The sequence below is a fragment of the Centruroides sculpturatus genome, unplaced genomic scaffold (assembly GCF_000671375.1).
Source record: "Centruroides sculpturatus isolate CEXI.00-Female unplaced genomic scaffold, Cexi_2.0 scaffold1164, whole genome shotgun sequence".
NCBI classification, from domain to species: Eukaryota; Metazoa; Arthropoda; class Arachnida; order Scorpiones; family Buthidae; genus Centruroides; species Centruroides sculpturatus.
This window is the reverse complement of record NW_019385363.1, coordinates 68647-94938: the sequence shown is the minus strand read 5'-3', so window position 1 is coordinate 94938 and position 26292 is coordinate 68647. Positions and strand designations below refer to the sequence as shown.

Sequence of the window (26292 nt, the reverse complement as noted above, 5' to 3'; positions counted from 1 at the left end):
AATTTAAATGTTGCCGGGAAAGTTGAGCAAATCGTCGCTGGTTTATTACAATACGTTCAGTAGCGTACCGTAGTGGGGTCGGCAGGGGCGGCCCGCCCCGGGCGGCACTTTTTAGGGAGCGGCAAAATTTCACAATAAATAATAATAATATCTTGTAAAAATTTGAGACATCCTAATCTATACTTGCATCGCGCCTACGATAATGCTGTCGTCCGGACAGTCCGGGAATCGGCTCGCCGGATGAACTAGTAACTTTTTCGTCCGAAGAATTTTTGCGAAACCTGTTGACTTTTTTTTTAGTACGATTCATTCGCGTTCATATACACCACTAATATGCAATAGAACTATTTTAAACAGGTCGCTGCACTGCCACCGAATTTTTCGTTGCTTGTTCTGTGACAAAACTGAATTTTGGTCTTTTAAATTGAAATACCTAAATAAGGGGTGGGCGAAATTTTCCTCCGCCCCGGGCGGCTGACACACGCGGTACGCCACTGATTACGTTAGAAATAACTGAAATACTAAGTTTATATAAGCATAGGCTCATTAACTAAATGCGATAAAAGTTTGTGGATTAGTTGCTGTGACTATAGGAATGATGAAAATTTTAAATTCCAAGTTCTCTTGTTAACAAATTACAAGATTCTCATCACTTATAGTTAGGCGACGAGAATAATCTTTTTAATGAAATATACTTCTTAGTAAAAAAAATATTAAAATGTGATTTAAAAAAAATAAGATTTAAAAAGTGGCCATGAAGTTATCTTTTAAATTTAATTTTTTTACTTAATTAAGAATAGTATTTGAAATATAAATTTGGGAAAATAATTATCAATGAGAAAGCACATTGACAAAAGTTAATATTGCATATATTAATTAAAACATATGTCAACAAAAGTTTGATATGAAATTTTTTATTTAGAAGCCGTAGGCTACATCATAATCAAGCAGATGATTTTTAACGTGAAATTATAACGAAAGGCTGGGTTATGTGGCTCTGGTGTTCGGGTCTATAGAAGGCCCAGGCCGGAATTTATATAATATTTTGAGTTTTATTAGTTATATTATAGTTAAATTGATTTTCTAAACTTAATTATAATTAATGTAATTTCAAGGGAGAATAAAGAATGTAATAAACTAAGTGTACAGTGGAACCTCGGTATACGATCTTAATCCGTTCCCGATGTTTGGACTTATACCGAATTGGACGTATACCAAACCAACCTTTCCCGTAAGAAGTAATGTAAAAATGATTAATCCGTTCTCGTGTAAAAAAAAATGGCTGGCTTTAAACACCTCGCTTTCCTGGCTAGTTCCTGCTTGATTTTTCGTGAGATCAGCGTGTATCTTTTTAGCTTTCTCGCAAATAATTGCTTCCGATACGCTGTCTCCACTACTGTTTTTAAGTTATCCAAAGCAAAAGCAATTTCTCGACATGATCTGATGTCTTCGATCTCTGTTTAGAAATTGATTTAACCCCTTTCGCAACGTTAGCACATTTAATAATGTCTTTATTTTTCGCGATTGTCCATATCGTCGTTCTCGGAATACGGTAGACAACAGTTAAAATCTCGAACAGACCTTCGTATTTCTCAACAATCTCTTTTATCAGTTCCATTGTAATTCTAGTAATTTTTTTTAGTTTTCTGTCGCTTTTCATTTGCCTTTTTGCGATTCGTGATTAATAAAAATAATAAAATTTTACTTACGAATTAAAATCAGAAGAAATTTAACAAAGTTATAAACCGTTGCACTGCGAACGTCTAGTCTGGTCTTGTACACTGATAGTGCTACTTGTTCATTGACGGCGCGTATAATTGAATTATGTCGTATACCGAGCAAAATTTGTTTCGTCCAAACAGGACGTATTCTAAAGCAGACGTATACCGAGGTACCACTGTATTACATTCTTTATTGGAATGGAGACTCTCGACCAGTAATGGCGAATCTATGGCACGCATGGCCAAATTGGCACATCGCATAAAATATCTGGCACGCGACATGTTTACTTTTTACTGTGTAAATAAAAATTATTTTAATTTCAGTTTTTAATTGTGGTTTTATGTTTTCAGTTTAATGTATCTTAATTTCCTCAATTAGCTTTTTCAAAAATTTATGCTAATTAAAGTAGCCTACATTTGCTTCGTTTTTTTTTTTTTTTTAAATAGTCGTTCTAAGTGTAAAACTATGACACGAATAAATTATTTGAAAGATAAAGACCTCAACAATATGGCACACAGACTCAAAAAGGTTCGCAATACCTGCCCTACGTTCAGGGTTCTTGACTCTCACTGCCATACGTATTCGATTTTTACATTATTCTCATTAGGCTTTACATAAAATTGCGACGAATCATATTATAAATGATATGATTTAAAGATTTCCTGAAACAATTTCAAATTCATAATAATTGTCCTTGATAAAACAATCGTTTCGAGATAACATTTTCAACAGTAGATAAAAATATTAACAAAGCGTATACAGTACTGTACATAGCCATTTCATTATCATCATCGAAAATTTCAGAATAATAATTGAAAATGTAAGAAACTTTAAATTAAGTATAGGATAATTATTATTCTGATTGAAAATATTTCAGAATATAAACAATTATAAATTATAATAATTTTAATATGATATTTTGTCTTCAATGAAGAATTTAATTATATAGATTTGTTTTCTAGAAATCATGAAAGCCATCATAAGCAATAACAGAATTTCATTCAAAGTTTTTAATAATAAATCTAGAAACATGTAAATTATAAATTCTTTTGCAATTTATCGAATTTGTACAAGACAAATGTGATAAGATAATCTATAGATCTGTCCATTATCGCGTCAAAAGCTGGTTATACAGACAAACTCTAGCTTCGTTCTTAGTTAATATGCTGAATTTCTTTTGTTCACCTTTATTAGCTTCGGTTATTGGCGTAACATTTTTTCAAATTTGCCAAACTTATAACGATGAAAGTGAGTATTTCGAATTTCTTAAATATTTATTTAATAGTAATAGTAATTATTTATATCTTGCAATAATATACGTTATAGTTGATAAGTTTTTAACATTGACTATTGTTTTTAAAAGAAAACTGATTCTAAAGCTCGATGTAAAATTAAATTTATTTTTTACTTTGCAAGCACGAAATACATTTTTATTTTCTACATGTAATATTAATATGTATGTATTAATTTAAATATAAGCTGAAATTTCTGTAAAACATCAAATAACGTCCATTGAAATGAAGGTAAAATGTTGCACGCAAATGTCTTATTTTTAGATGTTAATGTTTCATATTTTGCTTGAAGCTGCACGCAAGGCCGTCGAGAGGGGGGCAGTTTTCTCCGGGCTCGGGAGTTTTTTCTAGGCCAGAGAAAACTTAGGTTCTTGTAGTGATTCGTACTGGTGTAAAATTAATATTATTTTTACTAACATAAAATAAACTTTTTAAAATTGATTTTTATTAATAAAGAAACATTCTGCTTATTTCATATGTTCAAAATACAAAAGGCTAAAGAAACCCGCTAAGAGATAAAAGGGGTCCACTCTACCTTCGAATATCCCTTACAAGCTGTCGACGGCCCTGAACGCCCGCACGCACTTCTATAACTTAACTTTAATGAACTAATATGCAAATATTTTTAAATTAAAGCTAAAAGAATTATATGAATTAGTTACAACGTAAGATTTTGTTTCTTATTAAATTCTTTTATGGCAAAGTTATTTGAAATGGAGAATAACCTACGAAAGATCGATGAAAATAAAAATGAAATAAGTTTATTTATTTTAAATTCTGCATAAACAGCCAAAATAATAACAACCTTCTTTTCAAATATTGGATATAGACCTAGTTTTATCGTAACACATATTATCATGTAAAGGTATGACGATAAATGATATGATATGTATGATAAATGCATATTAACGGAGATAGTTAATTTAAATGACTGAGATTCAGTTGAAATTTATTCTTTGCCGTTATTATAGATTATCTCAAAGTATTCTTTTATTTATTTATTTAAATGGCTTAATGTTTTTAAATATCCTCTTTCTCTGTCATACGATTCATATATTAAGTTAGTGTCATTTAAACTTTTGTTTCTAATAGAATACTTTTTTAAAGAAGATTAAAACCAATTTCGTATTTGAATCGGAAAAATGGGATTATTTTTTTCTGTACACGAACGTTATACTTTTATACAATTCTTTCCGGATAAGTTGCAATTCCATGCAATGATCATGGGGTTAATTAACACTCTGCAGTAGTTTGAGTGTATTTCAGTAGCGCACGTTACTGAAGTTTACTTCGTCGCAATCGTAAAAGGATGCTTCATCCGTGAAACAAATTCGCCTGGGAACGGTAGGGTCTATGTTGCCAAGATCCATAAATATTTCTGCAAAGTTTATCCTTGCACTGTAGTCTTCAGGAAGTTCTTGATGACATTGGCCGGGTCGTCTACAGATGATAACAGAACCTGTTGAGAATCGTATGTACAGACATTGAACTAATTTATCTTGTAACTGAGGAAACCAGAGCCACACAGCGATTGGAAGTACAGTAGTTTGGTTTACTGTGAATTTACAGAGGATGCAGTTATGATGTCCATAATTGCGTCCTCTGTCGTACAACTTACGGGTCTCTCAATGCTGGCGCATCATCCAAGACATTCGTGCGTCGAAATTTAGCTATCATTCTTAAGATTGTATTATGTTGGGGATAGGGCTGATTGGGATGAATGTATAAAACCGAACTGCGACATCACTTATGCTGCATCCCTGAAGGTAAAGTTGTAACATCTCGCATCTTTCAGCTTTCGTTTATCTCATTCTGTCACACACTGTTTGCACTCTGCTAAACCGACTCTAAATACCTGGCCGGTATAACAAAATACTACCGTCATAGACACAGCAATTTGCGTAATTACCATAACACGGATGTTTGCGATTTACCGTATATCTTACTACTAATTATTAAGAATGGACATCAGGAATTACAATGAACTTTCAAACATTGTCATTGTAGACAATTTTTGAAAACCCGTTGTAACCATACAATCTTCAAGCCTATCATAGACTGGAGATACATTTGATAACCAGCCAGATTAAGCCTGACAGTATTAATAATGCCCTGCAGTATATTTTTGCTTCGTCAGGCACTCCTATGGTGCTTTTTTTTTCCTACCGCTCTGGGAGATCTGGATCGAGTCCGGACGGGTCGAAAAATTCTTAGAAATTTTTGGGGGTGGTCCGTCTGGATATGTCGGACTCCATCCCTCACCACCTGTCCACGTCATTGTGGGCCTGGTTGAACCCATAATACGCTTTCTAAAAGAGGCCTTCTTAGTGCCCACAAGGCGGAAAGATTTTAAAAAACCTTTTTCGCTCTGTGCATACTAAGAGGGTTTCTTTTATCATCCCATTTTAATAGCCATGCAATATTTAACAGGCCCCTTTTAACAGCCAGGCCCACAATGGGGCGACCGAATGGTGAGAGACGAGTCCGACATATCCAGACGGACTACTACCTGAAAAATTCCTGGAAATTTTTAGACCCGTCCGGATTCGATTTCGGGTTCTTCAGAACGGTAAGCCATCCGGCCGTCATTATTTAAAATTACTGTACGTACAATCTGCTTTCAACAGTGCTCTAGCTCTATACTTTTCTGCATTGATTAATTTTATGCAATGCAATATTGATGGAAGTCGGCCGGAAATTTCCAGGAATTTTTTGGAATAGTATTCCCTGATATGTCGGGTTCCGTCCCTCACTCTCGGCCGCCACATTGTGGACTTGGCCAAACCCATAATTGCCGGAGAAAAAGGCCATCTAGTGCTCACGGAGAAAACAGTAAAAAAATAAGTATTGATCGGCAACAGTATCGGAATGCCCATTAATTATCCGTAGAACCACAGAGTCGTTGAATAATTCCCAGCAGATGCAGCTATTACACTTTTCTTTCGTTCTATCTGTAATTAATCAAGAAGTAGAGATCACAGTCATCAGTTTGATTCTAAATTTTCGTAAATATAAAGTATTATATCATATTTAGTTAATTTTATGACACTAATGTTTATTACATATAATAAGAGAAAATAAAGAACAACGTTCTACGCAGAAAGAAAAAAAAACTAAAAACGTCAAGGACAAGTTAGAAATTTGGCAGTGTTGAAAGACTTCTCACATGCAATATGAGAAGTATCTCAGAGATCAGTTATGATCATTGAACACATTATTCATCGTCTACTTTTATAATTTTTTCTATTTCTGTATAGAACACTATGTTCAAAAATCTTGTAACTGAGGAAACCTAAAATAAAGTAGGCGAGAGTAATTTTTAATATAAAAAGCTCATAACATTGTATTGTATTTTATCTTATTAGGCCTAATGTATTCGTTCACAAGGTCAGGATTTATATCTTTAACCCGTATTTACTTTTTGTAGGAATTATTCTTCTACTTTAAATAGATAAATACAGTATTATCTGTTTAACCAGTAGAATCAAATGATTCAGTAAAGATTATCAATAAACATCCATTTTGCTTATCTAATAATAAATAATATTACAAGTACAGTACAACGAATCTCCAATAACGGCCACCTCTAAATGGGGGCCAATGTTTTATAAATGTTGAATGCATACAAATTAATTAACTTACAGTCACTCTCAACAACTGCCATTACTTATGTTCTTGTTAGCGGCCGTTGTTTACAGGTTTGATTGTAATTACTTTCCTGTTGTTTGTAAAAATTCTTATTTTAAATATATTTTATCAATTTGTTATGGAAGACATATTGGATTTCTAATAGGCAAAAACGATGTAATTTAATATATGAATTTCACATATAAAGTAACTAGATTATAATTTGTTTAAAATGTTTCTAAACTGTTAAGATAATGTAACATATCAAGTAATATATTCTTATTTTCTTCATTAATATTTTAAAATTTATGCCAAATACATCTTAGTTCATTGTTTTGAAAAATTATAGGCCAATAATCATATTTCAAATAAATAATCGACATTTTACCACACAACGAGTCAATAATAGTTTTTTAATATGAGACATATTCGGTTACGGCAACGCGACATGTGAGCGATCTGGAGAGGAGGATGCCTCCCGGGAGGACTCTTATGAGAAATTGACCTTAGTTAGATGTTACTGATGTGAAGGAAACCCGAAAATCTCAATATGGCCAGCCCGTTGGCGAGGCTCAAACCCACGACCAGCTATCAATGTTCAGTGGTTTTATCCACTCTGGCACTGATGGACCACTTTTTTATACAATCCAATGCATTTCTTATATCCTTTTATTTTGATAATCGAGGATCTGGAATATAAAAAAACTGAAGTGAAACAGACTCCTTCGGCTTTTTCGGCGTTGTAACTGGTACAGATTGAAAATACAGCAAAATCTCAATTTAATGATATTATTTGTTTCCCCTTTGAAATTAGTACTAAATCAAGTGTGAGATAAATTGAAGTATACAATACGAATTATACACAATAGTGAGATGTACTGTACATGCAAATTTGAAATTTAGAGATTGAAACTCACGCAATTTGTTGACAACAATGCGTTTTACAACGCACATCGTACCTGTACATTTAGTAATTCACAAGTAGGCTACTGAAAAATTCTCTATTTAATATTTGTGAGGAATATCCGTGGGCAAATATTCAGTAGTGCTAATTAGGAGGGCGCAATATCGCGGTTTGACTGTATATTCTTATGGACAATAAGAATATTAAATAAAATTTAAAAATAAATTTTATTTGCAACTTGTATCTTTAAAACATAAATTTTATAAATAAAACTGAGTAAGTAGATAATATTATGGCTAACATGTACTGTACGTGTAGAAATTAAGATATTCTATTGTAATTTAATTAATTTCATAGATAATATATTTCAAATACAATTTTTATTATAAAATTTATCTTCTACTTTACTAGATTTTTTTTTTATTAATATTACATTTTAGATTATAGAAGAAATAAAAGCACTTATACCTAGATATTTATATTTTAAATGTAAAGTGTTTTTATTTGTATGTTTTTGCAATCATTTATTTATGCATTTCGCCTTGTTTCTTCGGCCACTGATGAGGCCGAAGAAAGAAAGCGAAATGCAAGAATGCTTTTGTGATGCGAAACGATTTGGTCGCTATAAGCCAACCCATCTGTTTTCTAACAGGAAGGATGGCAGATTTCAAAAATTCAGTAGAAAATAAATTTTTATATAGAGGATTAGCAAAGAATCCTCAGATCTCTCCTCGAATTGAAAGCGTGGAAGAAACCCACTATTCGAATTAAATTCCCATGTGTAACTCTGCATGGTAAGCAAAATGATACAGAAAGCCATTTCGCCTGTGCACTTTTTATGACATTTTTCCCTAATTTGTCATTATTTACACGTCGGCTTATTAGACCTAAATAACACAATGCTTTTATGAAACACATGATGAGATAGAATTCTAATATACCACCTTTATTGTACTAAACTTGAATTAATTGCATTCTATGTACTGTAGAGGGTATCGTCGAAGAATTCAACTGCAATAAATACGTAATAATACATTAATTAATAAACTTATCTGATCAAATAAAATCTATCCATCAATTCTTGAAACCGCAATTTGGCTGAATGAGAGAGATGTCATTAGCTTTCATCAGGATGCAGCAAAAATGGCGTTATTTATTGGCAATTAATAAAAATAAGCACTATGCTATTTTGAATAACTCTTCCATAAGTTACCTTCAGTAATCGTTTCATATTGATTTCATAATTATTTTCTTCCAATCTAATAAAATTCTATAGATAAAATAGATCAAAAACTTTTTAAAGAAAATAACATTTCAACACAGACTATAGTGTAAATGAAACTGTTTCTTAATCTTAAGTTTGCTGATAAAATGTCTGCAGCAATGTTTGAGACATGATCTATAGATAACAGTATGGTCATGCCACTTCCTTTATTTGACTAACTAAAATTGGTAAGATGCCACTTTTTGCCACTAGTAACGCTTCGATCGCACGTCGTCCAATTTTTGTAATAAGTAAGCGGGAGAACGAGGGTTTATCTTTTATGTAGTGTTGTTTTCTGTCGTTTTTTTCACAGTAATTTAACTAAAATGAATACAGATTACTACGATAAGTACAATATTTGCATCCAAAATTACAAATAATGTAAATTCATATTTTATTTTAGATGAAGTTGAGAATATGCCCAGATGTTTTGCACCTGGATGTAAGTCAAGCTACACTGTATAAAATGATGATAGAAAATTTGAAAAAAAGGGCATTTTTTAAAGTCAAAGATTGGTCATGTATATCTATGGAATCATCACATACCGTGATTTGATCGAAAGTTAACAACAAAGTCAAGTGCATGCAACCATTATTTTGATGACAGGTTTTTGAAAACATTTAAGCACACAATAAACGGTAATGTTGTTGAGATTCCTCGTGGGAAGTGGGATTTAACACCTTTTCTACTGTATTTCCAGTAAATTTCATAATGTGTCTTACTTATGTAAAAAGTTACCTAATAAAAAACGTCACCATCAAAATGAAAAATAGTAATCGAATCCGAATCATTATAACACAAGCCAGTTAAATTACTACATATTGATACAAAAGGTGAACTTTCCTATGACATTTATAAATATAGAATTTATATAGTTAAATAATTTTGTTCATTTTTTAGTAACTGAATCTTTATGGAAACACATGTGAAATGTTGTTTGTGAATTTATGGCAACGCAACACTTGGGCGATCTGCCTAGGGGGATGCCTTTAGGGAGGTCTTTTTAAGGATAACTGACCCTTATTCAGACGTGGAGACGTGGAAAAACCCGGAAAATTCCACCTGCCCAGCCCGTCCTGGGCCCTTAGTCTCGAGTTTTTCGTGCTGTACTCACTTGATTGTGTGTGTCGTCAAACATGATGGAATTATTTACAATGCATCTGAGTTTGCGACTATAATGATTCGACAAATCAACTTGAGTGTAACAAGTTGTAAACAAATCAACGTGAATTAGTTTACACGTGTTACAGTTAAAAGTTTTGTCTTGTAGCAATATAGTATGCAGAAACAAAATGGAAACCTCCAATGTTTTATTTTAAAAAATAAGCGAAAAGAACAAAAATAAATATTAGTAACATATATCGAAAATAATAAGAAAATGAACAATGGAAAATTCGACAACGAATTTACAAGAAAAAGACAATTCGATTTGTGGAGAGAATTAGTTGAAAAATTAATTGCGTGTGTTGGAGCTAAAAAATCCGTTGGGTAATGGAAAAAGTATTTTAATTTAATCTTTTCTTCATGTAATTTTCTTCCTTGATCTATTTCTTAAATTGTTTTGTCTATTAAGATTATTTATTAATCAGAACTTAACATTTCCGATTAATAAATAATCTTAATATAGTTTTAATTTTTTTCAATGAATTAGATACTTCTTTTTATTTTTGGAAAAATTTGCTGTATAATTTTATCAATTACGAATTAAAAATTTTCTTATTAGTGTTGACTTGACATGAAAAGAAATGGCATCTACTCGTAGTCGAAAAATTCGTTACCTTCCTAAACAACTCTTTCGGCTATTTCTAACGCTTCGATTTCGATCAGAATAGCGTATCCGTCAGCCATTTTCACTTTAGTGTAGAGATCTCACATGCTCAACTCAAAGTGAGTAGAAACTCACATGGTGAGATGGGAAAGCACGTGAGTTATAACTCGAGACTACCAATTTGACGTCAGAGTGTTAGATGGTACCACGTGACACCTTCAATACGTTGGGAGTTGTAACACGAAAAACTCGAGACTAAAGGCCCTGGCGAGGCGCAAACACACGACAGAATTCCCAGTGTTCAAGGAACGGAACAGCTTGGCCACTGGTGTGCCTATGTGAAATGCAATCAGATTCTTGTGTGGACAGATGCGAGAGCAGTTCTTCAACAGGAAATTCTCAAGTTATAACCTCTAATGAGTATATTTATCGAGAAGTATATTACTTCAGGCAAAAAACACAGAAAAAGAACGAAAAAAATTAATTCCTAATAGCGCTCCTGTTACTCTAATATGAGCTATCACTCTTTAGAGTAATAGGAAAGACCTACACCAGAGTTTTTTTTTATCCTAGATAAAAGGTGGACCCTGACCCTACCCATACTGTTATAAGCCTGAAGAAAGGTAGCCTGATATGAGGTTCCTGAATTGTGAACCCAAGTCAGGACGGAAGAGAGGTGGAGATTCGTTTGTGGGTGTGACGAATACCAAGACAGACTTGGCGGTTACAAAATATTCGTCTCGATTTATTGATGATACTGATTATTAATTCCCGATTTTCCCAAATCTTATTGGTTCTATGAGCATCAGAGTCAAAGTTCAACTCCCCAGTTCCGACACGTGTTCGATTCTTGCTCGAGACTTACCTCGAAAAACTTTTTAAAGAAAATAACATTTCAACACAGACTATAGTGTAAATGAAACTGTTTCTTAATCTTAAGTTTGCTGATAAAATGTCTGCAGCANTCGTCTCGATTTATTGATGATACTGATTATTAATTCCCGATTTTCCCAAATCTTATTGGTTCTATGAGCATCAGAGTCAAAGTTCAACTCCCCAGTTCCGACACGTGTTCGATTCTTGCTCGAGACTTACCTCGTTTAACAACATCGTGATAAGTTTTGTTCAATAAATTCCTTTCTATAATAAAAGTCCTTAAACTCTGTGAGGGATTCGGAACCTATGTGGAGCCTCATATTGCTAACATTCACTACTTGAAATGCATTACCAATAAATTTTTGAAAGACTTAATTAGCCATAACTTTTTATCTCTGATTACTAGATTTTACCCATCACTAGTCTCCATCTCTTGATTTTAAAATATTAGATCTGTCCCATTTAATTAATATAACTTTGTAATTACTTTATTTTGAAATAAATATTTTTATTCGTATTTTGTGTTGTTAATTTGTTGAAAAATTATTATTAGTATCATACATATATCGTTTTTGCCATTTTTATTTTTAATAATTCTTTGTCCTGACATTTATTCTACAAAATAGAATAGTAGGAAATAATCGTAAAAATAGTTCAAAAAGTATTGTAGTTAGTAATTCTTTTTGCTGTTCTGGAAAAACAGTTATAATCCTTTACTGTATTAATAAAGCATTGATGGAAGAAAACGGACTAAATACGATTAAACGCCATCTACGGGCAGAAAGTGGCATATTATAGATTTTTAAAGCATAGTGGAGTGACCATATTGTTATCTATAGATCATAGTTTGAAAAGCTATCTAAAAGCTTTCGTTATCGACCCTGAAAATAAAATAAAAAATTAATATTTAAACAGATAATTTATATTTGATTGATAAGTTTAAATAAAAATTCTGTACTTTCAAAATTAAAGCTTGATTAAATGTCTTTATTGATAAGAATAATGAGTGAATAAAGTCCGATATGCACTTAGAAACGACTGATTGACGATTACTAAATAAAAAGGCGTTCAACTTCTATCCGGAATTTCAGTTATAGCGATGTTTTACATAGTTCTTATTTAAGTTTCCTTCTCTGGGAACCCCTCTTCACACAATGACACTTATTCTCAGGCAACGCTGTTATACCTGCAGAATAGAAGCCTTTTGATGGTGACGGATCCAATGTATGACACTTTCAGCATTCTGGGTGAATCTCCTGTTTCCCAAAGCTTTCTTCAAAAGGCCAATGGATGGCAATTGCACGGTAACAAATCTGGACTGTAGACCAAGTAATCGTCTCCATCTTGCGCAGGGCCGCGTTTCGCACCAGCTAAAAAACTTTTAGCTCATCAGACAGAAAGTTTAGTGCATTACTGACACTGACTGATAACATTAGTACTAGATTTAACTTTCATTTGTTTAAAATGATCTTCACCCAATTTTGGCGTCAGTTTAAAAAAATGATTTCTTTTTGGCGTACCACTAACTCGGTTGTGGCTTGACAAAATTTCATTTCATGGTAATCCATTTTTTCTTTCATATCAGCAGATATTCTAATGATTTTGCTGTTCATCAGCATTGCTTTTATATTTTAAAATAAATGCTGAACATCAGCAAATATATATACAAATCTGTCTTCGCGAATTGAGTGATGGATTTTACAATTTGTGACTGAATGTCTTCCCGCTACAACATTCAATATCCTCTAGACAGCTCGATTACAAATATTCATTTCAAGTTTATCAGATTTTTATATACAGTATATATATTCCCATTGAAATTATATATATATATATATGATTTCAATGAGAAAATGAATGGACGAGACCGAGTTTTCCGTTTGAAAGCGACTTAAAGAAGGACAAGTGATTGATCGTATTTAATCAATTTATTTAAAATTTCTGGTGCATTTACATTAACTAAAATATATTCAATACTTTTGAATATATTTTAGTTAATTAATGATTTTTTTGGACCAAAACCTTATTATTCTATCAATAAATTGAGACAGGCATCGATAAACAGAGCCATGCAAATGGCATCGATAGACAGGCCATGCAAATGGAGGGTGCATTGGATTGGATCTATGGGAGCCCAAAAACAAAATGGAATTTCAAAAAAGTAAACAAAAGATGTAATGGTTACACTAAGCAAGTTATTAATATATACACTTAATTAATGGTTACACTTAATATATACACTTAATTAAAAATAAGTGTATATATTAAAATTTACTGTATAAGGTATTTATATATTATTCTTGTTTATATAGAGGCAAAAACCTTGCACCCGGGACTCCTAATACTTTCGTACGTCTCTGAATAGTTTAATTAATAAGATTTTTGAAATATCAGTAAAAGAAGTAGCCTACGTTTAAATCTTAGTAAATTAAAACATAGTTCTATATTGTTCTTTAATATGAATATTTAATACATTTAATTTTATTTACTCTTCAATTTTAATGTAAACGTCATTGTAAACATGTTTGCTTGGTTAATTCTAACGAAAGTCATGGTAGTGACACCACGCCAAGTAAAAAAGTCGCTGACTGGCTGTATATATAGAAATCAGAGTTGGCGATTTTCGGGGGTCGATTTCTCCGCCCCAAACGCCTACGGTAATGTTACATACCTCATTCAAAAGATAAAAATTGTTTTCTTAGGTAGTGTACAAAATTTCAGATTTTTCTATAAACTGATTACCGAAATATAAGCAGTCGAAAAGTGCAAAAATCGCCAAAATGCTGTATTTTCTTCATCATCCGGCACTGCAGACGCTCGTAGAGAAAAACTACTAGATCTAGAAAGTTCAAAATTTAAACTTAAGTCTTTCTCGTTGTCAGTGAGGTGCTGGATCCATAAGTCAAAGTTCACGGGTTTTTTTTTTAATCATTTAGTGTTATTCTTATAAAGATAAAATTGCATCGAAATGAATGATTTTTATTCAGATTGTTATCCAGAATAAGAAAAGTTCACATTTATGTGAATTAAAACTTTTCATAACCATTTTACTAAACGGAGTACTGAAAGTGTTCGATAAGCGGCCTTTGCCGAGCGCCGACAAAACTATATTTACTGTGCAGTACTGTACGTATGTCTTAGTTTTTGATGTAATAACACAATCATTAATCAAAAAACAATTGATATCCAAACAAAAGCATCCAAGATGTAAAAATTTATGCCAAGTAAAAGATTATGACGAGTTAGATAATAGTCAATTTTTTTAGGTATCCACAAGATTTTTATTATTGTTTCTTATGTTTCAGTTAAAATATGTTTTTGTTTGGATTATGTTTTTCCTAGACAGTGGGTGGAAAAAACGAAAAAGAAATTCAGATAAATAACTTCTATTATTAGATTGATTTATATCTATTATTGATTCACGATATAGAATATTTAATCAAGTATCATTACAATGGTATATACATAATCATGTTACATTATTATAACAAGAAAGATAAAAATTGAGCAATATGATAATCTAATCTTTATACGAGAAACCTAAACAGAAATGTTAGCTACTGAGTTAAACTTTNGACTCGCTGACCAATTAGTGCTTACTGAACCGTAGCACTATGCAAATGTCATGTAGCGTGATTCCCAGCCGACCAATTAGCCATCACCAACCTTCTTGGCCCCCGAAATATTTGGTGAAGAAAATATGGCCCGCGAGCTATGATAAGTTGGACAGCGCTGCTGTACAGTACTGTACGCATGTCTTAGTTTTTGATGTAATAACACAATCATTAACCAAAAAACAATTGATATCCAAACAAAAGCATCCAAGATGTAAAAATTTATGCCAAGTAAAAGATTATGACGAGTTAGATAATAGTCCATTTTTCCATTTTTTTTAGGTATCCGCAAGATTTTTATTATTGTTTCTTATGTTTCACTTAAAAGATGTTTTTGTAATCTCAGATGTTTTTGTTTGGATTATGTTTTTCCTAGAAATTGGGTGGAAATAACGAAAAAGAAAATCAGATAAATAACTTCTATTTTTAGATTGATTTATATCTATTATTGATTCACGATATAGGATATTTAATCAAATATCATTACAATGGTATATACATAATCATGTTACGTTATTATAACAAGAAAGATAAAAATTGAGCAATATGATAATCTAATCTTTATACGAGAAACCTAAACAGAAATGTTAGCTACTGAGTTAAACTTTTAAATATGTTTAAGTANGATATTTAATCAAATATCATTACAATGGTATATACATAATCATGTTACGTTATTATAACAAGAAAGATAAAAATTGAGCAATATGATAATCTAATCTTTATACGAGAAACCTAAACAGAAATGTTAGCTACTGAGTTAAACTTTTAAATATGTTTAAGTATTTACGTTAATCAATAACATAAGTTTTATCTTTGATTTCAGGTTTTACATATACTACTGTATGTACTGTAAAACCATAATTATTTTTTATTACTTAGGCCTATTTCATTATCAAATTATTACAGTTAATAATTGAAATTTTTTTATTATTATATTAATAAAGTAAGCAAGTAAGCTGTCCAAATAAAAATAAAATGTTTTAAGTAGAAAAATTAAAACAAATCAAGAAATAAATTATGAAATTTAGACAAATGTAACACTTTCAGTGTATTAAATTAAATCTATACATATTTATTATACCTATTTTTAACTTCTGTTATAAGGACGATTTTGAAATATCTTCCAATAAGTCATATATTAAAAAAAATATTAGTCGACAGTGGGATTACCCAGAGGTAAAATGCTGATTAGATCCTGACACGTATCCTACCCGGTGATAGCATAATACCACAACTAGGTAAATCCTCCTAAGGCCGAAATCGTTAGAAATTTTAAAATTTCCAATAAGTTATTTAAAAATGAATTTACTCAGTTTTGTGTATGTATTTTTCAAACATTCTAATAATAAAATTGGCCATTTTATCAAGTCTATTCTTTAATAAAATTAAAAAGAGATGCAGCTTAATATAACTTGACTTATTAAAATTTAATTAATAGATACAATAAACATATAATTAATATTACTAATTATAATTAAAGTTATTAATTACTTTGACATGTACAGTACAGTATATTATTTTTAAAACAGTCGAGTAGATATAAAAGGTTTCCACAGAGCCTAACTCAAATATTTTTACAAATATAGTCTTAAATAAGTTCAAAATTGTTTAGGCTATGTGAAAAACCCTGTGAAAAACTCAACAGCTTTAAAAAGAACATACTGTACTGTACATACTATATTTATAAATTACCAAAAATATATACTGTATATAATTTGGTAAACTCTGATGGATATACGATTTAAGCTTTGTATAATATGTAATTACCGTTTTCCCTCGATTCTAAGAGGCATTATGATTTTGAAATAAAATTTTAAAATATTTTTATTAAGAGATTTAAGATCTTCCCGGAACCCTTAGGCAGATTGGAGGCTCTTCTACTTAAATTTACGATATCATAAACGAATAGTGTCCAGTTGAAGCCATAAAAGTATAAATTACGATAAAGCAACTTTATTGTTAAAATTGTATATGTTTTTTTTTTCAATTTCGACGGCCCCGCGACCGGGGGCCTTAGGAATATGCCTCACGTGCCTGCACTATAGACAAGTAAAGATGGATGTAAAACTTTCGTTTAGAAGCGAGGAAATACCGTATTAACTTATAAATTTTCATTTAAATGAATATTTAAAAAATTAATATAGATTTATATTATTAAATATGTAAACAGTCTCAAGTTTTTATTTTTATTTTATAATTATTTAAATTTTATAGGTAATTTTCACTCAATTACAACAGTAGTAGCTTTTCCAAATGAAGTGAATTTGAAAAACTGCACATCTAGCATATTTTGCATAGTGAAATCGTTAAAAAAGCCTGAGATTTATTGGATTAGCAATATTTCAGGATTGATCAATAATTCGGACATTGTCACTGTGGATTCCGGATTAGGCAACAGTTACGTTAGTAAACTTTTCATAAATGAATGCTTCAGAAATGCAACCTACACTTGTATTTCTAGTAACGAGAATCATACGGAAATGGATTCAACAACAATCATATTAAAACTCAGTAAGTTAATTAAGATTTTATTATTTACTATTTCAATTAATTAGTTGATTAAAAATCAATAATAATACATTTCATTCTTTAAGATTTATATAAATTCACAGTATATTCTAGTCACGATTTATGAACTCTCAATGTTTTTAAGAAAATTTAGATTAATTGCCCCGATATGAATCTTTCTATCGACTGCAAATGTTTATTCAATATAATATAGGAAACATTGCCTGAATTACTGATTAAGCTTGAATGGCAAATCTAAGAGAATTATTTCTTCTTTACAAGTTATATTTTAAATAGTAATGCCTTTTTTACTATTAAAATAAGATAGTTAAAAAAAATTCAAATTTAATTACAATTGTATTTATGCATTTATATTAGTAATAATCTGATAACATATGAAATATTTCAAAATGTATTCAAATAAATGCATTATATATTGATGAAATATTTTCTTTGAGTATATAGAAGAATGGGAATGTCTAGATGAGAGCGATTGCAAACCTTACCGAAATTCTGTGTGTCAAAATTATCAATGTGTATGCATAAATGAAACATCCTGTACCGGAAAAAGTAAGTTAATTTATGTAAAAAATTGGCTCAAATGAAATTGTTTTCTCATTTAGTCTTTTTGTTTAGATTCTCCACCAACTATCAATTTACAGCCTTTCAATAACGATCCAACAATAGTGCCAAATAGTTGTTATAAGCATCTCATATGTAAAACACAGGGCTACGATACCACAATTTCGTGGGGTCTGATAGACCAAGGCATAGTTAAACCTAGCGATAAATGGCACAACATTTATTCTTATCGAAAAGAACATGGAATTCTGATCAGTGAACTAACTATTTTGAAATGTAGAAAATATGCCACATATTTTTGCGTAGTGGCCAATAGATACGGAAGAGTTTCCTCTCATTATACGATTCGAATGAAACTTGGTAAGATTCTTATAGTTAATAATTTCCGATAATTTTAAAAACGCTAAAATATGGTTAAAACATTTTACTTATGTTGTTACTATAATGCATAACATTTCAGTATGTTACATATTGTGATAGTTTTGCAATCTAGGAAGAATTTGATGGCCGGAGAGCCGGGCGATATAGGTTGCAGCCTACCCCTCTGAGGGACTCCGGATCGACTCCAGATGGGGTCGAAAAAACCCCAGGAATTTTTCAGGTGGTGGTCCGTTCGAATTTGTCGAGCGCCGTCCCTCACCACCCTGCCGCTTCATTGTGGGTTTGGTCGAACCCATAATGAGCTTGCTAACAATGAGATTCTCTTAATACCCACAGGGCGAAAAGAGTTTTAAAAAATCTGAGGAATTAATTATTGTTTCAAAAATATTTGTTTCCTTTCATTCAAGTATACGAAATTGAAACATTTAGATTTCTTTTGAAGTTACATCGAATTACATATCACAAATCGCGTACGGTTTTTGTCTGCTTTACTGTATTACTTCTCGATTTTTTGACAAAAGCTACTAACTGTTACTTTGATACTAATATACAATTTTTCTAATGAAGAATTGTCCAATTCTTGCAAAATGTATGACATTATGAAATCAAACTTCCATCATTATATTCATCTGAATTTTTAGAGCCATTCTGAAAATTATTTTAGAAAATAATTGTACAAATTTTTGCAAAATCTTTTAAATTACTTTTAAAGTATTTGAAATAAGTTTTAATTTAGGCCTATTAACAGCTCGGTACAACGCGGTATAATATATTAATAGTTACTTGTAATGTCGAAAATTTAGAGACTTATACCAACGACGCGTATTAATAGCAGGTAAAAATTAGTTAAGAAAAAACCAAAAGTAAATATATCTTAATAAATAAATGTTAAATATAGATTGCACAGCTTTGTGCTTGTTTCTTCTTCTATAAGTGTTTCTATTAAACTAAACGAAAATCAAATTTCAGACCCAATGTACTGAACTGATTAAAAACTTTTCTGTTTTTTTTTGCTTTTTTGTAAATTAAAGATAAAACAAATAATCATAAATCTTTCCTTTATTAATTAACATATATTATCTAAAACAGATTTTAAATGATTTTTCTAAATAAATTAGTGATAAACAAAATCAATTAAATATCTTTAGATTGCAAAAATACCAAACTAAGTATTGTTTATGAATGTTTATATATTCATTGTATTTTATTGTATTTTTAAAAATTTTATTGTACCGTATCGAATATACAATTGAGAAAAATACATGCAAACCACAGTGAGTAGCATTTGGTATTTCTCCGTGTTTGGAATGTCAGAAGTTGAAGAGGCACGGTGCGTAGGTCAATTTCGCATAAAACAAGATTTTACTGTATTTAATTAAGTTATTAAAACTTCAAAAAATAACTCGAACCTTATCCTAACCAACATATTCGTCTTTAAATATGGTATTATTATAATTAATATTTTACCCTATATATAATATATTTTATAATAAATCTAATAAACGACCTAGATAAGCGAGTCTACTGTATATCAATATCAATGAAACTTATTTTAAGATAATCACCTTGGAGATTCGCCTAAACTTATAACAGTAACCGACTGATAACATTATGCCAAGCAAGAAAATAAGACAACAATAACAGGAATTTTGGTTTCATTGACTAACATTAAAAAAACACGTTAAAACAATTTTTAATAAGTTCATGCTATACATTTTATTATAATTAATTAATAAATATTGGTAATTCGAATTCAATATTATTTAGCTACTGAATTTATTGATTTATTTTTACAGTATTTATTAATTATCAGTCAAACATCAACAACAGCCAGCGTAATGCAATCGAATTAAACTATTGTATTGTGAGCATTTTGAGGCTGCTAGCACAAAAGAGAAACATAAAAAAGACCTATTTACCCGAATACAATGATAAGAATAATCAAATTATGATTTCCATAAGAAATACAAATTATAATACAATATAAAAAGTATGTTTTGGGATCTTCTAATTTTGATAACATTATCCGTGTTTGCAATAAGCGTAGCTCACTGTATAAACCAGTGATTCTTAAACTTTTTTGGATCACCGGTCCCCCCTTGGTTGTGACTGTTGCTAGTAATGCCCTCTGTTCTGTGTACAGGGACGAGGACCTCTGTGTACACAGAACAGGTGTAGAAAGCAATAGCCCCTTTGCTAATTCAAATGCCCAACAGGGGAGAGATATCGCCTACTTTGAGAAATACTGATATAAATAGAACTTTTAAGTAAGATAAATCGAATGCTTGTTAGAAAATTATAATCTATCATTGCAAATTCTGAAGATATGTTACTAAAATTTGGGAGATAAAGTACAGGATTTTCCAATTTTAATCAATACTCTAGTAGTATACTTTCTACTTTTTATCAGATGAAATTCCGGTTCTCCAGAACAGCTTATATTTGTGTGTATAAGACTTACTTTTGACATTCACCCGAAATATTTTGCCAAAAACCAAATAAACGAAAGAACTTTTTAACTATTCATAATGTAAATTACTTGTTGTCCTGTTTTTAAAATGTCCCCCAGAATAATTCTTTATTTAAGTCCTTAAATAAAGATTCTCGTGAACATTTTTAATTTTTTAATAATAATAGTTTATCTTTAATAATTATCTTTAACTAAGATAACAAGATTCGAAATAATTTTATAACAATAAAGCAAATGATTATTTCTGTAAAGTTAATAATTTTTCCAAAACTATTTTCAGAAAAATTTCAATGCTGGGATATCGATGATTGCAGGTTATATGATGGTATTTGTCGTTCAAACATATGCTACTGTAAAAATGGTCAAGCAGTATCGTTAAATAACTGTACTGTTACTGGTAAGTTATAAATTTATCTTTTTTGATTATATATATTTTTAAGGATAATAATCATAAAATACTGTATAGCTATATAAATTTCTAGACAATATATTTTAAATTTTTTTCATTACTATTTAAGCTACGTTTTATATTAAATTAAATGTAAATTTATAAATCGAGATGACTGATAAAATATGAGCAAGGATTTAAGAAGTAGTTTGAACTATTATCAATCTAAATTTTTGCTTATTACTGGAGAACTTTTACTTGCTTGTAATCATATATTTATTTTTGAGACGTGTGAAGTTTTGATTTATTAAAGAATGACCTTCAGTTTTATTAGCGCGAAACTCCAAAACATCAAAGTCACCTGGCTTACCCAATTTCGCTTATTTTAGGAAGGTGATCCACAATGGAGTCAGTCTTCATGGATGAAATGGCGTGTCTGTATCAGACGTGATAAATTACGGAAATCTGAATCAGATTTGAACTATTGAGATAGACTATCTAAATCTGCTCGGTTTGAGTTTCTTTCAGTGGGCGAACATTGGGCCGATCACAATCCATAGTGAATTAAGTATAATGCATCAAATTAACAACATAAAATTGATTGATATCATTTGAAAAATATTCACTCGGAGATTAATATTTATGAAATAGAACTTATTTCAACTGATATAATTTCTAATGTAAGTTCTAGTTAAGCATCCAAATACTAAAATGTAAATCAAAAGTATTAAACTTAGTTTAAACAAATATTTAGGAAAGCACTTTAAAATATGCAATAAAATCTAATTTACAGTATGTTCGATTTATTTATGGGAATGACTCTAACAGTTACCAAGTTATATTTCCATTGATTCCGGGAGAATATTCCTTCTTTTAATATATTCAAACTAAGTTGTGAAGTGAAATAAAGTAAATAAATGCTTTGACTTAAAACAACATACCGTATTTTATTTACCGTATATACTCGAGTAATAGTCGATCCCATGTAAAAGTCGACCGTAGTATTTCACGAACAGGTCAAGATATTACTGTAATTCGCCGTGTTTTTGTTTTTATTCGTTTAGAGATCAGTTGGGTTTCTGCTATTGATTCGGAAACTTTGGATTTCAGCCTCTGAAAAGTAGTATCCATGTAATAGTCGACCCCATAAATTTGACCTTAAAAATTGGTTTAAAGAATTCGACTTTTACATGAATATATACGGTACTCCTAATCATGACATTTTAACGATACTGGTGAAATTTATCTTTAAAATTGAACGAAATAAAACAATAAATGACCGGTGTAAGAAAAATCCTTTTACTAACATGCAGAATAAAAATCATTTACAATTTTAAATACTAATAAAAAATAATTCTTTTGATAAATAAATGAAAGATATAAATAGCTTTAATACCTTATATTGCAAAATTTATTATTATTAATATTCTATATTTTTATATTAATAATTATTATAAAAAAATTATATAAAAATATATTTTTAAACTAAATAAATTTATTTTCATCTGTTTACGCACTTTATTGGAGGAAAGTTTTATAAACAAAACCTTACATGATTTTGCCTTTAAAAATCACCCGCAAATTCTTACGCCAGTTTCGGCAAACAAGTGCAAAGATGAGTAATTAAATATTAAATATTTAATTAGTAATTAAAAAATACTCGTTTATCATTCAAAAGACTTATTTATAGAAGAAATATTTTTATTTATTTAAAAAAAGTAATTGTAACAAATATTACTTGTTCAAATTTTGTAATATCTTTATTTTATACACTAAAACATGTATGTGTCATTAAAATACTTTAAGAGATAATAAACGCTGTTATAAACAGACTTAAAGCGAATCAATTAATTAATTTTTACGTAATATTTTCATCACGCTGATGGTATGATAGGTCTATATCTATACATTTTGTGACTTCATCTAATTTGAGAGAATTTGAAGAAAAGTTCTAAGCAAAATTTTATTCGTTTTCTGTAAGGTCGTTCTTCGTCAAATGATATTGTAGTGGAAAGATGTTCATCTTTAAAAATATTTTTACTGGCTATTATATTCATAACTTCAGATTGATATTTCATTAAATTTTTAAAATTGTGCTTTGAATTTATGCTATAAATTTTCATTACAGTTTCTCAATACAGTATTTGCATAATTTTATAAGATCTGAAGGTACTAGACCACTTTTATCTTTCAGTTTAATTATTGTTTTTAATCAGCAAGGATCAATTTAATACATAATGAACAATTTGACTTTTATAAAAAAATATCTTAAATATATACAGTAGCAGATTATATTGTATGAATATTTTCAGTAAATATAGAGGTTCCACTTCAGTGATATATGAATGATCAGTTACAAGAATTAATAAAGTCGACACATGTTTGGACATATTTTTATTTGTTTTCTATTTTTTTCTGTCTCATGGCTTAAATCCACAAAACCTATAATTCTTTGTCACAGAAAGATAAACTGAAAAATTATAATTAAAGTGTTTTAGTAGAATGAAAAATGAGATCTTTAATAAAATGCAGAGTATCTCATCAAAAGACCTTATACAGGAGAAGAGCCAAGGATTTTCAATTATAATTATTACAGTTGTAAGGAGCATCTGGATAAATACTAAAATAATAAAAACATTTTCATCTACTAAAATAAGAATTATCAAATCAGGAATTCCTTGTTTTGTGCTGTCGACACCTTTAAGAGTATGGCGTAACCAATAGATTCCATTTTCAAATAACAACATAAAATGTAGTTAAATAAGAATTTCACATTACACAAAATACTTCCAAGTTTTATAAATTTTAAAATTCAATCAATGATGTGGATCGGCCATAAACAACTCTTACCTATATTCATTATTAAAAAGCTAAATTTCAGTTACAGTAGATGTTAGCGAAAATAAACTTGTAAATCCTTTCACATATAAGATCACAGACCACATAGGGATTCATAGACCTCTTTACTAAATAAAGAAAAAATATTTTCTAAAATATAAACAGTGAAAACTAATATTGTGTATAACAGTCAGTATAGTTATTGTAATTCAAAAATATTTTTAATTCACTACGTATCTGCGAAATGTAATTTCAGAACCTATTTTAAATCGTGCAGTTTTATACAACATACGACATCAACATTTTAAGAAAAACTGATTTAAATTTTCCATTTATTGATAGTAGTCTATGTGTAGTAACGATTTTCTATCAACATAAAAAATGTTTCCTTTAGATTCACATTGGGGGCACTGAATCATAGTGAGCAGTCCTTGATATTTCTATCACGTTGATAGAAATATCAAGGACTGCTCACTATGGCATGAATCTATTTGTATAAAACAAATCGATTCATGCCGAACTATTTGTTTTATACAGCACACTAGCCTGGAAGAACTGATTATAACAGCTTTGGATAATTATCCAAGCTGTTATCTTTTACCTTAGTAATTTCGTTATTTATTGTTTAATTTAATTTGTATGGATTTTATTGTTTTAACTGTATAATTTGGACACTCTTCAATCGGAAACTGTTGCTTCTTCGCAGCAAATACAACTAAAGACGACAGGTTGGTCAGCCTTGCAGCCTTGTTTAGGGCCGGATTAGCTTTTTTTTTTAATGCGTGAATATACTTTCAGGACCAATTACTTCGTTTGACTTCTAATTGTCTTCCCTTTATGATACTTTCAGAACGAGAAAAAGTATGTAGCGAAGGCGGTGGCACATTCGTACTGTCAGTCGTCGTTTTCTAAACAATATACAGCTCTACAAACAAAGTGAACGTTATAGAGTAATGAAAGGGATTTGCATAATGATTTAGATGACGTTTGAATTGTATAACAATTCAAACGTCACCTAAAGTCTAGTAAATGCATGTGTCCAGAACAGTTATCTTATTCAGCATTTTGTCCTAGATAATAAGTGATAAATTTTCAAGTTGAAATTAAATGAATAGAAATCTCATTTTTCAAAGTAATTCAAAGTAAATCGTTTTAATATTCTGTAAGAGGTTTACTCTTACAGAATATTAAAATGATTTTATATTCTTTAAAAATAGATTATAGTGTAATGATTAATAGGAATATTTTTGTTGCTTTATGTCTTATTTGATAACTTGTTTTTCAGAAACGATAAAAAAATTTTCAGTAGAGGGATTAAGCCAAGCCGAGACGAATGCAATTATTATTTCTACTATTATTGGAGCAATTTTAATAACGAATGCAATAATTTTCATTGTTTATAGGTAAAATAATTTTTATAATTATTTTTAAAACCTGATTTTTTCCATAAATAAATTTTTAAATTAGGTTTAAAGATTCGTAATTATAATCTCTATTTTCAGAATTTCGAAAAAAAGAACAAAATCTTCGGCTGCTGAATTAACTGAATCAATGAGATCTAATAAATATTAATAATCTGGATTATATTTGTAAATATCCCAATAATCTAAAATCATAGAAATATTTCTTTTAAATTAAAAAATATATATTTACATTTTAAACTTCTGTACAAGTTTCCTTATAAAATATGGGTTTAAAAAGAAATTACGTTAGAGAAAAATAATACTTTCAAAATTATTTTCCTTCCATTTTATCAGGGTATAAATGTCGCCCAACATACTTTACATAATATACATAGACTACATCACATAATATATAGACAACAGTATCGATATTTAGCGCAGAATTAATATCTTTATTTATTAAATTAAAAAAAATTTGTATATATTTGTTGTAAAGTTATTATTGTTAATTTATATTTTATATTGTATATAATAAATTTCATTTGATGATTCACTTCAGTAAATGAGTTGCTTTTACTTAAAAATATTTGTTAAATTTTATCTTGTTTTTAAAGTATAATTTGAATAAGTGTTAAGTTTAATAAGCAATAA

At 30.0% G+C, this 26292-nt stretch overlaps 1 protein-coding gene across 2 annotated transcripts; it reads left to right on the top strand.

Annotated features, from left to right (window-relative positions):
* The first annotated feature begins 2611 nt into the window (after window positions 1-2611).
* On the top strand, window positions 2612-26273 carry LOC111638146. 2 transcript variants are annotated; one of them, XM_023383789.1, is made up of 7 exons: window positions 2614-2970; window positions 17286-17582; window positions 18045-18149; window positions 18216-18521; window positions 21293-21409; window positions 25524-25641; window positions 25741-26273. In XM_023383789.1, the coding sequence occupies exons 1-7, from the start codon at window positions 2886-2888 to the stop codon at window positions 25808-25810; spliced, it is 1098 nt and encodes a 365-aa protein (XP_023239557.1). In that variant the 5' UTR covers window positions 2614-2885; the 3' UTR covers window positions 25811-26273. The 2 variants fall into 2 exon arrangements, with proteins under 2 accessions (XP_023239558.1, XP_023239557.1); XM_023383790.1 differs by lacking the exons at window positions 25524-25641; window positions 25741-26273 and adding an exon at window positions 25089-25220 and having other exon boundaries at window positions 2612-2970.
* The last annotated feature ends 19 nt before the right edge of the window (window positions 26274-26292 follow it).

What these genes read in the sequence shown, in the direction of transcription:
- LOC111638146 (XM_023383789.1), top strand. Translation starts at nt 2,886, where the DNA reads ATGCTGAATTTCTTTTGTTCACCTTTATTAGCTTCGGTTATTGGCGTA. An exon ending in CCAAACTTATAACGATGAAA is followed by an intron (nt 2,971 to 17,285) that starts GTGAGTATTTCG and finishes TAAATTTTATAG; the next exon opens with GTAATTTTCACTCAATTACA. An exon ending in AAATAACTGTACTGTTACTG is followed by an intron (nt 21,410 to 25,523) that starts GTAAGTTATAAA and finishes CTTGTTTTTCAG; the next exon opens with AAACGATAAAAAAATTTTCA.